The sequence below is a fragment of the Alnus glutinosa genome, chromosome 1, assembly GCF_958979055.1.
Source record: "Alnus glutinosa chromosome 1, dhAlnGlut1.1, whole genome shotgun sequence".
Taxonomy (NCBI): Eukaryota; Viridiplantae; Streptophyta; class Magnoliopsida; order Fagales; family Betulaceae; genus Alnus; species Alnus glutinosa.
Genome location: NC_084886.1, coordinates 1299103 through 1314267, shown reverse-complemented (window position 1 = coordinate 1314267; position 15165 = coordinate 1299103). Strand labels below are relative to the sequence as shown.

At 38.0% G+C, this 15165-nt stretch overlaps 2 protein-coding genes across 2 annotated transcripts; one reads left to right on the top strand and one right to left on the bottom strand.

The window, feature by feature from the left end:
* Positions 1-823: 823 nt before the first annotated feature.
* On the top strand, positions 824-5243 carry LOC133864452 (F-box only protein 6). The gene is made up of 2 exons (XM_062300796.1): positions 824-1150; positions 3622-5243. The coding sequence occupies exons 1-2, from the start codon at positions 978-980 to the stop codon at positions 4865-4867; spliced, it is 1419 nt and encodes a 472-aa protein (XP_062156780.1). The 5' UTR covers positions 824-977; the 3' UTR covers positions 4868-5243.
* A 632-nt stretch (positions 5244-5875) lies between these two features.
* On the bottom strand, positions 5876-9682 carry LOC133858365 (uncharacterized). The gene is made up of 5 exons (XM_062293823.1): positions 9437-9682; positions 8951-9061; positions 7602-7922; positions 6595-6751; positions 5876-6089 (listed from the first exon to the last, which is right to left on the bottom strand). The coding sequence occupies exons 1-5, from the start codon at positions 9680-9682 to the stop codon at positions 6043-6045; spliced, it is 882 nt and encodes a 293-aa protein (XP_062149807.1). The 3' UTR covers positions 5876-6042.
* Positions 9683-15165: the final 5483 nt, after the last annotated feature.

The window sequence follows — 15165 nt, the reverse complement described above, 5'->3', positions numbered from 1 at the left end:
TATTATGATGGGGTACTGGTTGGAGGGCAATTGCGAGAGTGAGAGCGGAGAAAGGCATGAGTAGGTACTTCCGTAATTCTAACAAAATCATCATAAAATGGAAAAGTGGTGGGACAATCATGCCGTGTGCGTGGAAGAAGAATGGGAAAGAAAGTGCCTGGAGAGATGTAATCTCAGCCGTTGATCTCTCTAAAAGTTAGCTCGGTTCAAAAAGGTTTGCGAGTCTTCTTGACCATAATAGGCTTCCCCTCACACACGTGGAATGCAGAATGAGTAAATATTCCGCTTTACAAAGGGTATCAAATAGGAGAACGTGGTTAATTTTCAATTTACTTTTATATCCCCATTCCCAATCCTATGTTCCACTGACCCGTACCCGTTTTTTGAACTGGACTCTATATCCACGTATAGATATATGCAGAACTTTTTTAAATTAGAAAAAAATATGAACGAACCATAATAAATCCGAATTAGTTTCCATATTCGTTTTCCAACAAACTCAAAGCAAGGTCAAATCTCTTTACAATAATAGAAATTTAAGCAGTAACAGAGAAAAGTCGTTATTTAATTAACCGGGTGAGGGATTCATATATATATATATATATATATATATATATATTATATGTATGTATGGGCGCTTTGAGCCGACCCGCAATATAAAAAAACCAGTAAATTAAATGAAAATGAAGGGCAGTTCGGTAAACTAAACAAGGAAGAAATTGCAGTGACTATGATGGGATTATTTATTAGAACCCAAGGGACAAAAATTGTTGCGTGCGGGTCTGTATAATACAACTTATCGACTGGGCCTTCCGACGTGGAAAAAGAAGAGTGGGTGACCCCCAGAGAGAGAGAGAGAGAGCGAGAAGAGGGAGGAGCTTGGCTTGGCATTCGTTTCTTTTTTAGTTTTGGTTTCTTTCAGCGAGAGTGTGTGTGAGGGAGAGAGAGAGAGAGAATCGGGGTGGCCTGTCTGGGGCATGGAAGGGCTGGCCATGCTGAGGCAGCTCATCGGTCAGCTTCAGGAGCTCCTGGAAGTCTACGGCTCTCACCCTCCTCTTCTTCCTTATCCTCCTGATCCCCCTCCCCATTTTCTTCAACCTCTTCATCATCCACTGCCTCTCTCCGACCTACACTCTCACCAACCCCAAAGGTCGGCCCCTCTCTCTCAATTTAGATCTTTGTTGGGTTTTTGAAAATCTGTACTGTGGGCAGACGATATACGTATATATATGTTGTTTTCTTTAATGTTCTCGAAACGGATTTGTGTCTTCTTTTTGTTCCGCTTTAGGTATTCTGGTTGCCTTCATTTCTGTGGTTTGTTCTCGTTGTTTATTATGTGTGTTCTTGGTGAGTTGGGTGAGTTGGGTTGTTTTGTCGCGGTTCCTTTTTCGTAATGTGACCTTTTCATTTCGGTTTGAGGACTTGGGGTCAAATTGTTCATAGGAACGATAAAATTGATGAATAATTTCTCTGTGTGCTCTTGTGTTGTAGCTGGTTATTGGGGGGGCTTCCTTAGTAACTGGTACTTGAAATGTGCTTTGAATTCCTATGTGTGGTCGTTGCTAATTTCGTTTAAACCCCTCTTTCCTGTATCAAATTGATGATAGAGACAATTTTAGCTGTGCCCAGTCACCACTTCTTTCTTGTTATTCAGAAAATAATTGTTCTAGAATTGATATCATTCAATAAATTTAAGTACAAAGCTGAACAAAGATGTCTGAGACTACCTTAAATTGTTTAATTTGGTTGGGTTTACGGCTTTATGATATTCAATTCATTGCACTATGGTGAATGATGAATTTATAAGGTGGATCATATTTGGGTGTAGTAAAGAAGACAGTTAGTATGGAAGGATGAGAAATGTAAAATCCTATGCATGTTGGTTATGCCAATGTTGCGGTGAAGTTGTTGGCTTGTATCCCTGTACCTGATCTTTTGGTTTCATCTTTGTATAAACATTGCGGTTCTTGAAGTGGGTTTAAGTTTATATCAAAATTAAATTTTAAGGCTTGAGTACAAGAGACGAGTGTTGCTTGCATTTCAGAGTGGATGACATGATCATGGGTTATATATCAATGTCAAAGTTAAGTCTAAGTTTGCCTGCTTCGTGTCTGTTCTTTTTAAAAGGTGCCTCTTGCAGCAGAGATATTTAGATCTGAGGCGGGTGGTAGTTCTCCAACATGGAGACTAGCACGCCTATGGAGCCAATTACTCATTAACACATTAGGGATATGACAAACTATCTTTACTAACAGTATTACAAGATATCTCGTTACAGATATCTATTATTAATTTTGGATTTTATAATGTGCAGCATGACAAGTATTAAGCTTGAGCAAGTTGTGGTGGAGTAGTTTCAGACCATAATTACTTTTAACGTCATGAAGTCTTGTAGCCTCTTGGCGCTGTAATTATGATTTGAAATTGTTTCAATGCAAACCTTACAAGTAACCAACCAGTGCATCCTTCATCCTACTTTGGATTATGAATTACGTGATTAAATTTGTTTCAGATACAGTTTGAGGCTCCTTTATAATTAAATATTTGAAATTAAAATTATAGTGATTTTGCAACTATGCTCTGATACTGGGCTGGGGAAAGGAAAGGGAGAGTGGTTGGTTGGTTTGAACGAATTGGAGAGAGAGGAAAATGTTTTGTGGGTCCCATCCCAATTTAACATTGAATCATGCTCTTAATCCTTCCAATTCCTCCCAAATTGGGGGAAAACAAAATGTTTGGCCCAAAAAGGGAAAAGGAATTCCACCACCCTGCTTCCCTCCCTTCCCGCCCAATCAAAGGAAACATCCTGTTCTCTGTCCCTGAAGTATGTAAAACAGTTGCATGTAAAAGGTTCAAGATGGTGTATTCATTTCACTGTTTGAATCTTAGACCCCTAGTGACAGGAGAATTGTTATTTCGTGACCTGCAACATAGTTTTTATACATGTCAATGAATAATTGTGGATGTCCTTCCAGATATATTCCAATTTTGGTTTTAATTACATGTTGTAATCAATGTGGTGATTCCTGAGATACTAAATGTAGTGTTCTCTAAACTACTTATTTTACATTTTATACAAATGACAGTTTTGCAGTGGGTATATATTCCATTCATGGAGTTGTTCTCCTTCCTCTTGAGCAATGATATATATATTGTTTATAATTTTTTTATTTTTTGATAAATGAGTAAAGATATCTATATTGATAAGGAAAACTGAAGAATCATAGCTTGGGTGCTATGGTTTGGTGTTCAATTTCAGTCTCCTTGAGGTATAATCTTTGAAACCCTTATTCCTCAGATTATGCAGACGTTAATACTCCTCAATTCTCGTTTGACTTTTGAGTTTTAGTTTTGACATGCATCTCCCTGGAATGTTATTGCAAATGTTTCCTAAACAAATAGCAGTCTTTGATTTATTTTGACATGTTTAAACCAAATGGCCGTTAACTTGTTATGTATTTTCCAGCGTTCATATCTAAACTATTAATTGGCCTTTACGAGTCTAATGTTTTTTCTTACAAATTTTCCGTGAAGTCATTTTGGGCATATGCTTTTGGAACGGGCGAAGCGAAGTTCCTCGAATTGAAACTATATTGATAACTTTGATTACCTTTCATACAGGTGGTGCTTTCTCAATGTTGATGATGGTTCTACAGATGATTACTACAGTCTTATAATGGCAGCTGGAAAATCCGGAAGTTTCAAGATGTTGGAACCTTACAAGCCCCCACCTGCTAAGAAATCTCGAAAGGAGCGGACCCGGGGTAAATCGTCTGGGACTACCAATACATCTGAGGCTATGGAACAGCAAATTTGGAAAGATTTTCCAGAAGACCTTTTTGAAGCTGTTATTGCAAGGCTTCCCATTGCTACATTTTTCCGCTTTCGCTCGGTTTGCCGGAAATGGAATTCCTTGCTGAACTCTCAAAGTTTCTCTCAGCATTGTGCCCAAGTCCCACAAGGCAATCCCTGGTTTTACACCATTACCCATGAAAACGTGAATTCTGGAGCTATGTATGACCCTTCCTTGAAGAAATGGCACCACCCCACCATTTCTTCTCTGCCCAGTAAAATGATCGTTTTGCCAGTAGCTTCAGCTGGGGGCCTAGTATGTTTTCTCGATATTGGTCATAGGAACTTCTACATATGCAACCCTCTGACTCAATCTTTTAAAGAGTTGCCAGCTAGGTCGGTTAAGGTCTGGTCTCGTGTTGCAGTGGGGATGATGCTGAATGGGAATTCAACCTGTGGGGGCTACAAGATCCTGTGGGTGGGGTGTGATGGGGAGTTTGAAGTTTATGACTCGGTGAAGAACTCTTGGACCCGTCCAGGAAACATGCCCTCAATTATTAAGCTGCCACTGTCCCTGAACTTTCGGTCACAGGCTGTTGCCATTGATGGCACACTCTACTTCATGCGTTCAGATCCTGAAGGGATTGTTTCCTATGATATGGTTACAGGGGTTTGGAAGCAGTACATAGTCCCAGCCCCACTACATCTGACCGACCCCACACTCGCAGAGTGTGGGGGCCGGATCATGCTTGTGGGGTTGCTATCAAAGAATGCGGCCACGTGCGTTTGCATATGGGAGCTGCAGAAGATGACGCTCTTGTGGAAGGAGGTTGACAGAATGCCAAACATATGGTGCTTGGAGTTTTATGGAAAGCACGTTAGGATGACTTGCTTGGGTAACAAAGGCTTGCTCATGCTGTCCTTGAGATCAAGACAAATGAACAGATTGGTTACTTATAATGTATCGAGCAGGGAATGGCTTAAGGTTCCTGGTTGTGTGGTGCCACGGGGGAGGAAGCGACAGTGGATTGCGTGCGGCACTGCATTTCACCCATGCCTGACTGATATTGCTTGATTCAGCTGTTCTTTGTTTCTGGCAGCATCAGCGTGTCAGCCGTCAGGGATGGGATGAGATTTTCCATTTCCCTACTGGATGAATGCATGGTTGGCTGCAAGCTTGTGCTGCAAATTTCTCAGCCAAATTTTCGTTGTTTTTTAAGTTATGCAAATGAAACTATGGGTTCCATGATGATCAGCTTCTCCTTTTTCATGTACAAACTTGGACAAATAACTTTGGTTTCAGAAAACAAAGTTCAGAATGCCTATTTCTGAGTCAGCTGGATATGAGGGCTATATACCCCCCCTGTTTAGTTTGATAAACTCATCATCTATTTTTGGTGGAAATTGTCTGTGAAGAGAAATCTATGAGAACTAATCTTTGTTTGGTTGTTGCGGCTGACTCGAGAAAAGAAAATACAATAGAGGTTTCGGTATTATATGTTACTCTCTAGGAGAGTGAGAATGATCACGGAAATCCAGGCCCTGTACAATTCTTTGGCTTAGTTGAGGTGAATTTTTCCTATTTTGTAAATAGGATTAAAAACCCTCCGACTTTCCGCAGTTCTATATTTCTCACTTCTTTTTAGAAAAATTTTGCAGCATTAATCAGAATTCACTCTCACTGAGATTGACTGGCACCCAAACATTAAGTTTCCCAGTAATCTAAACCTCATTGTTACAATCTCTGATTTCATAATGCAGCCGAACTGAGAGCTCAGAGCACTGGAATCATCTTATTGTTACATCCTCCCAACTCTCTCAATACCATGTATATCCTGGCCTTCAGGTGACTTATCGTTAACACTGTACAAAAGTTACTGATTTATTTCCGAAAGGTTTTGCTACTTCTTCCCTGTTAGGGGGAAAAGCCTTTTTCATGAAACGAAATCTCTCTTTCTCTCACTATCAAACCTCAAACGCATCTTCAAATCCCAATCCACCACGTGCTATCAGCCTAGCCCATACAATGCGCAGGTCACTTGCGTACATATAACATAATACACCATCTAAACAAATAAGATAATTTATCACAAGCAGCAAAGGAAGACGTCTCTTTTATTAAAAGTTAATTGAATTCTTCACAACACGAACGATTACTAGTAAATGTATTCATCAGTTTCCTAGACAGCTAACAAAAAGAGTCGAAAGACATAAGTCCATCTGCTGCCATCTCTCAAAGTTCTGGTATGTTTAGGCCATGCCACCGCTTGTTGCTGTTCTGATTATCTGAAAGAGAGCTGTTGCAACCACGAAATAGATGTATGTTCATCAGCAAACTTTGAAAGGAGAACCACTAAAATGTGGAGAAAATATATATCGAATAAGAAAGCCCTAAAAGTGAGAGAGCGCAGTAGAGTTTTAATAACTAGGATCCAAGCTAAAAGATGGGGGGTTTCAAACTCTTCTGCCTTCTCAATCACTTGGTAAGATTATAGCAAATGGGCGATTTTGTCCTAGAGTTTCTTTCATGTATCATAACTAACTATCATGCTAGCTTTAGATGGAAGAATCCATGATTACAATACATGCTTAGTCTAAGGCAATGGGCCTTACAGTTCCGAGGAAAAAACAAGTTATTATGTACTACCGATATTAAGCAAGTGTATTATCAATAATTACCAATCTCTCTTTGACAGCATTGAACAATTCAATTATCAAATTTCCCAAAGCACAACCTTGAATATCAACAAAACAGAGATATAATATATTGATAAAAAGGCCACCAAGGAAGGAGAGTCTTACATGAGCCAATGACAACAAAAACGAAGAACCCAAGCAGAACAGGACCAACGGGATAGTCCTTGCCCTTTTTAGCGGTTGTTTCGGGCACAGCTCCTCTCTTCGTAATGTTCTTCTCAAACTTCTCCACCTTCCTACCAGCAAGACGCCTTGATGTAGTCTGCACATATACCACGATCAAAACAAATTTTATTCAACAATATCTAGCCGTACAAAATGAGAAGGGTTTCAACAGTCCAAAGGTTTTTCACTATATCAGGATTCTATAGATTTTGAAGAGTAACTCTAAGTTGGAATTCTTGAAATCCTAACCATATTACAAATTAAATGGTTCAAATATTACCATATCAGCATATAATTTAGTGAGTTGCAACGAATTAGGGAGGATACTAAGGTGGCAAAATCGGAACTACTTCATTGAAAACGATAATTCCATTCTGGAGCAACCCTAGAAAATCTAGATGATCCTAATCCGTGCTATACAACACAATTCATCTGTATTTATCTTAATGAGAAATATAGTACTCAGAGAGTGGTGTAGAATGGGAAAATAATAACAATGATAACAAAAAAAATAAGGGAAAATACAAAGTTATGATTCTGATGCCCACTTATCATATCTCTACGTTTTTAAATATGATAGATCTCGCCGAATCAATCACTAAATTACGACAATCAACACCGTAAGATATCCACAGAAGAAAATTACAGATCAGATCCTTCATTAATCACAACCGTACAAGCTGAATTCCGCTAGATCAGATCGATTTCGCAAACAAATCATCAGGTACAAGGACAGATCGATTTCGCAAACAAATCATCAGGTACAAGGACAGATCGAGAAACACTACGATGCCAACGGTGTAATCACAAAAATAAAAAATAAAAAAAAATAAAAAAATCAACAACAACAATGATAAAAGAAACTGAAAATTAAAAACCATTCAACCGGAAACCGAGGATAAAAAACGAACAAAATTACAAATTACTAGACAAGAGAGCGAAATTACCATGATTACTGGGAGATCCGGTGGCCGGAAACAGTTAGAACACGATAACGACGGAGAATTACAGGCGATCCCTTCTCTTCTCCCTTCCTTTCCTTCCGGCTCTCTCTCTCTCTCTCTCGCAATCTGTTTGTAAACCCCTTTCTTCAATATTTTTCCGCTTTTATATTTGTAGTTGGAGATAAATGTTGCTAGGATCCCCGGGCGTATCGTCTCAACCTTCGTTGTGATTGGGTGCACCACGTAGACTAGAATACGCGTCGCAATCCAATTAGATGGAGTACAGGTTTTGAGTCGGAAACGGTCATTATTTATTAACCACTCCTTTTGTTCAGTTTAAAAAAAAAAAAAAAAAAAAAATTAATAAAAAAAAAAAATTTATCAGATTTTGAATCAATTAGTTTCACTTTATAATATTTAGGAAAAAATTCTGTAGAGATTCCTATTGTTTGATTTTTTAATCAAAACACTTTGTAAAGCCTTCATTGAATCGCGAAATAAACCCTTCGAATGAATTGACTATTTGATTGGAATAGTCATTTCTTTATTTGGTAGGACTGTAGGAGTTTATTCCTTTAAGAATAGCTATTGGCTAGGTCTGTACAAACGAGGTGTTATAACCGCTTCGCAACCGCTAACCTCATAACCGCTTTCAAATGTGATTATAAATAATCGCTAACTGCTTAGACGGATGCAGTTAGTAATCGCTAACCGCCTACCATTTTCTATATATATATTAAAAATTTATTTGTATTTGGTTATTTAGATTTGTATTTGGATTTGTAATTATTATTATTTTTATTTTTTTTTGAACAAAAATTCCTATATCACATAAATTAATACTCAGAAAAAACAATTGAACACACAAAGAGGATCTAGGGACAGTGTTGTTCCCTAGTTACAATAAATAAAATACTCAAAGGAAAGTCTTTTAACCAAATATGCTCGACCTTATTACAGGTTGCCTCCTTTGCTAAAGTGTGCGCCGCCATATTACATTCTCTATGAGTAAAATAGAATTTCGCCAATCTGAAGCTTTGCAACTCATCATGGATATTTTCAATGAATTGGCCGATTTTAGATAAATAAAATAAAATAAAATAAAATAAAAAATGAGGAGCTGAATTAATTTATTTTACTACTGTATTGGCGTCCCCTTCAAACAAAACATCAAAAAAACCTCTTTGCAAAATTGCACCACATATAACACACCCACTACCTCTAGCAAATTGGAATCTGCTACAATCTCCATCGTAATACATTTTGCTCCAAAAGTCCTTTGACCACTATGCCCAAACCAACCCATCCTTTTATGACATTAACAAACGCATCCCAATTGCATTTAAAAATACCTTCCAGAGGATGGGTCCACCTACTTTGTCGATCACAACAAGAGGTTCGGCCTTCTTCAGTTCCAGACTCAGTTGACATGCATCTTCTATATTCATATTGGGCATTAATAGCTTCAATCATAAGGGTGTTTAGGTGTAGAAATGTGCCCTCAAATATCAACGAGTTTCACCGCATCCATATGCGTCTACAAATCACTGCCATCAAAGCAAGTTGCTCCTTAGTGAACCTGTTCATAACATGTTCCAATAAAGCTTTAAAATTAGGTGCACTACAAGAGCATTTATGAAAACATGAAGCTTGTCCCCCCCCCCCCAGACATTCCTAGCTGCTGGACACTCCCACAACACATGTAAAATGGTCTCATCTTCAAATTCACAACAAAGGCACTTCATGTTATCCACCACCCTTTTATGGAAAAGGTTGGTTTTGGTAGGTAAAATACTATTGCAAGCTCTCCAACAAAAAACCTTCACTGTATTGGGTACCTCCATGAACCAAATTGCTTTCCAAATTTCCTCCCCCTTCACCCCACTTGAGCATTGGCCCCTTTCTTTATCTTGTATTTCTTTGCACAAATGATAAGCACTTCTAGCAGTAAACTCACCATTTTTTGTGCCCATCCAAACCATCTTATCCTTCGGAAAGCCTGGACTTAAAGGGATTTGGCAAATCACCATTGCTTCATTCTCCTCAAAAACCTCCTTAATAAGATATGATTTCCACACTTTCATCTCTACATCAATTAACTCATCCACTGTAGCATTTGAATAAATGATTTTTGGGGTAAATTGAACTGAATAAGAGATCAGAATAGGCAACCATTGATTGACCCAAACCCGAATTGAATTCCCATCTCCTATTCTCCATAATAATCATTGAAATAATAAATCCCTTAAGTCAAATAAACTCCTCCAAGCATATAATGGTTTAGATCCTTCCCAACTTGGCCTCCAAAAAACCTTCATTGGGAAAAATACTTTGCTTTCATGATCTTTCCAACCATGGAAGACGGGTCCTATAGCAATTGCCACCCTTGTTTAGCAAGTAATGCCTGTTAAAAGACACAAAATCCCTAAACCCAAGACCTCCAATAGACTTTTATCTCCCCATTTTTTCGCAACGCAACCAATGTATTTCTGAATTATTAGACAGATGAGACCACAAAAAATTCTGCAACTTATTAATCTCCTCGCACAAGGAGATCGGTAATTGGAACACCCCCATGCTGTAGGTTGGTATTGCTTGAACCACTACCTTCAAAAAAACCTCTTTTCCAGCTTGGGAGAGGAATTTAATTTTCCAATTGTTAAGTCATTTAGTCACCATTTCTACAATATCCCGGAAAGCCAATTGTTTAGATTTTCCAATAAATGTGGGAAGGCCCAAATAGGATTGTGACGTCCCACATCGCCTGGGAATGAGGATGTGCTTATATGTATAAATGCACCCTTTATGACACAACGCGTTTTAAAGCCGTGATGGCAATGAACCTATCAGAACTCCGCAGTTAAGCGAGCCGCTGAGAGAGCAATCCCAAGATGGGTGACCTCCTGGGAAGTCTGGTATGGGGAGCCAAGAGCGGACAATATTGTGTCATTGGGGGTGGGTCGTTACAAATGGTATCAGAGCCAGGTTTCGATCCTGGGACCTATGGGTTATGGGCCCACCACACTTCCGCTGCGCCACTCTGATACGATGTCTGCAAGGTATGCACCACTCCTAATAAAGGGGTCAATGGTGAGTTCGACTTCTTTACTTGAAGGGAGCATAATGGGCTCTTCAAAGGAAATTCTTGAAAGAGTAATGATTCACTACCACCTAAATATACAACTTTTTACCATCTTGTCTATGTGGCAAGGTGGTCCCCCACTACTTTTTGAGTTTTTTTATTTTTTAAAAATAAATTAAGGTGGAGGACCACCTTGCCACATAGGCAAGGTGGTGAAAAGTTGTATATTTAGGTGGTGGTGAATCATTACTCTTCTTGAAAACCCAACTACTTAGTATCTACGGCATGGCATCTTTGCGCTACTCAAGTGGACATCTTCCTCCAAATGACTTGCTCCAAATCGTTCTCCTCCTGAGGTTGCTACAAAATTCTATCTCTAGAAATTCTAACCTTGTGTCCTCTCGCTGGAGGCATTAGCATCCGTCAAGTTTAACGTGCCAACTCGAGCTGGTGCGATGTTCTCTCGTTGTCGTATTGAATTTGACACAATATTGTCTGCTCTTGGCTCCCCATACCAGACTTCCCAGGAGGTCACCCATCCTGGGATTGCTCTCGCAGCGGCTCGCTTAACTGCGGAGTTCTGATAGGTTCATTGCCATCACGGCTTTAAAACGCGTTGTGTCATAAAGGGTGCATTTATACATATAAGCACATCCTCATTCCCAGGCGATGTGGGACGTCACAATCACCCCCTCTTTGGACCCAGCGTCCTCGCTGGCGTCCCTCATTTGGGTTTGTGCACGCTCCCACCATCTCGGGCTGGGCAATGGCTCTGATACCATTTGTAACGACCCACCCCCAATGACACAATATTGTCCGCTCTTGGCTCCCCATACCAGACTTCCCAGGAGGTCACCCATCCTGGGATTGCTCTCGCAGCGGCTCGCTTAACTGCGGAGTTTTGATAGGTTTATTGCCATCACGGCTTTAAAACGCGTTGTGTCATAAAAGGTGGATTTATACATATAAGCACATCCTCATTCCCAGGGGATGTGGGACGTCACAAGGATTCTATCCTAGTAGATTCCACCAACCCAGATTACTACAAAATCTCCTCATTGCGCTCCAAAGGAGTATTACTGCTAAAAAAATAGAAGTCTTGCTCATATTACGTTTTTGCCCTGATCATGCTTCATAAATCCCAAGGATCTTCAATAACCTTCCCCATTCCACCGAGTTAGCCTTACAAAATAAAAGGCTATCGTCTGCAAAAAAAAAACAAGTGATTTAAACTGGGGCCCCTGGGAGATGTAGATACTCCTGTTATAACACCTTTCTTCTTTACTTTGAGGAGTAGTGAGCTAAATACCTCCGCACAAATCAGAAAAAAGGTAGGGAGAGATGGGATCTCCATGCCTTATGCCTCTGGAGGTACTAAAAGGGCCAATTGGATTCCCATTCACAACTACTGAATAAGAAACAGATCTAACACATGCCATGATCAGATACACCCACCAAACATCAAAACCCAATCTTAACATGGTAGTTTCTAAAAAGTCCCACTCAATCCTATCATATGCTTTGCTTATATCAATTTTTATCCCAATAAAACTCACTTTACTCCACATTCTTATCTACATAGAATGCATAGTTTCATATGTAGCAAAATATTATCATTAATCATTCTCATTGGGATAAAAGCACTTTGATAACAGGATATGATTTTAGGTAAGACTGCTTTCAACCTATTTGCCAGTACTTTAGAAATCAGTTTGTAGATAACATTACACAATGATATAGGCCGAAAATCCATAACACACTTAGGGAAATCAACTTTAGGAATTAATGTAATGTGGGTAACATTTATGCCTGGATCCATGGTACCCGAATTTAAAAAAGAAAGAATGGTTGTACATACCTCAGGATGAATTGTGGACCAATTATGTTGATGGAAGCATGCTGAATAACCATCTGGTCCCGGTGCCTTAAGTGGCGACATTTGTTGTAGTGCTGCTGATATTTCTTCAATAGTAAATTCAAATAGAAGCTACTAATTCATCTCTGATATTTGAATTTGAAATGTTTTGGTTTTTGATTTGTTTGTATTTAGTTATTTAGATTTGTAACGTTTTGATTTTTGATTTGTTTGTATTTAGTTATTTGGATTTGTAATATTTTGGATTTGTTTGTATTTAGTTATTTGCATTTTTAGTGTTTTGGATTTGTATTTTTTTTTAGCGGAGGCGATTGTAGTTGTTAAAATTCAATAATAGCCTTAGGCAGTTGCGGTTAGCAGTTTTAGCCAATAACTACTAGCCGTAACCGCCTGTATACACCTACTATTGGCTGCAATCACACTCGTAAATGGTCTCTAGGGGTGGCTTGTGCCCTCCCAAATGCTCTAGGAGTGGTGCTACCACCCATAGCGCCATATGGGGTTTTGGTTTTTTTCTTTTTTCTTTTTCCTTTATTCTTGATTTATTTATTTTTATTTTTGAAAAAAAATAAATTGAAAGAAAATAGAAAATAAGAAAACATAACCCTATTTACAATGGCTGGTCAGGGTGGTCGGCCAACCACATATGGGGTCGGGGGTGGTGCGACCACCCCCGATTTTCATTGAGAGCCACCCACCAAAGAGCGCGGCCACCCACTAGTTTTCAATTTATTTATTTATTTTTATAATTTGAGTTTTTTTTTTTAATAACTTTTTTTTCTAAAAAAAAAAAAAAAAGTAATAATGTGGGTTTTTTTTTTTTTTAGTAATTTTGATTGGATTCCAAACAAAATAAATGAGTTGTTACCAAATTAAAGAGTAGGAATAGTTATTCCATTCCACTATCTTTTATTCCTGATAACAACTATTCAATTTTCTAATGGAAAACTCATTCTGCAAACCAAAAGAGACCTAATGCTTAAAATGCATCGATATCAAATCAATGGGACATGTAGGTTCATAGTCATACCACATCCAATCAAAATTTGACACGTGTACATATATTTAAGTTTCTATCATCACGTTATTAACCGCATCCATATATATTTTTTATATATAATATACATTATATATATATATATTCACTAAAACGGCGTCGTTTTGGATTAGGTATATAAGTTATGTTCACATTCGTTTGGTTGCCAATGTTGCTTTTTCATGTAACACTTGTACAAGAAGGCAAAAGTAATGTGAAATCAATATATTTTCAAAAGATTAGAGCTTAAAAAAATTAAAACAAGCCTAAAGCACTAAAAATGGCTTAAATTGTTTTCAAAATCATTTAAAACATGCCATAATAGTACCCCAAAGAAGGCTCAAATGACTCATTACCTAACATGCATATAGCAAATAATAACTGCATTTAACAATCACAATAATCACACAGATGCAGTTAATAAAAACATGATGCAGATGCGGATATCTAAAAATGATATTTGCATTAACCACCCATACTTCAAAATGAGTCACTTAAGAGCACTAGCAGTAGTTTCCCTAAATCTCATTCACTTCTTTAAATGTAGGAAAAACTCATAAACAAATCAACCCATGCAACGCTCTCTTAGTGTTCCCTTGGTTCCCACCCTAATATAAGGTAGCACTTTTACCTTCCTTAACATTCATATTTTTATTAAAATACTTTCTATTTCCTCTAACATTTATCAGAAATAATATTTAAATGGTATAGGAAAAAGACAAAAAAAAAAAAAAAAAAAAAAAAAAAAAAAAAAAAGACAAGAAAAACAAGAAGCAGATTGATATATAAATTTAAATAATTTTTAAAGAAACATGCTAATAGTGCTCTAACTACTCCCGATGCTTAATAATTGGGGTTGTTAGCCACCCTCCTAACCTCTCTCTCTCTCATTCTCATTTTTTGGTTTTTTTTTTAATTTTTGGCATAATTTTAAAATGATGTGGTGGTACTTACTCAAAAAAACACATGAACTCGCATTAAAATTTGCTTGGATCAGCCTATTTACAATTGTACGCGCGCGGTTAATGATTTTGACGGAGGGTGATTAAACCTCATATGATGATAAAAGGTCAAACTACACGGACCAGGCCCTCTGTAGTCTTTTTCTTCCTAATACGGAGACTCCATCATCAAAACTAAAAGGTTGACCAATACTTATTCTACAAAAGAAAGATTAGGTATAGTCAAATATGGCTCACTAAAAAAAAATAAGCTATTGAAAGTCGTGTCCTGTGTAGAGGAATGAGTCTAATTTTTTTTATTTTCATTTTTTGAAACAGGAATGAGTCTAAATTAGTGAATGACAGTTGTTATAGAAAAAAAATAAAAAAAGAAGAAAAAAGACAGTTGTCATCTAATAACACAGAATTTGGCATTGTCGACCTACTTTCCATGTTTTAATTATCCGTTCACGCGTATTGTGGAGAGTGGCCGGCACAATACAGATCAAAATGGCTGGCACATATTTGTGTAAAGCGCCACCGTTCAGTTTCCTTTTACGACAGAAAATGGGTCTCTTCTCTCTTTTGCAGTGACAGCCTTTTCTGCCTTGTTTAAGCTTTTTTTTCAACTG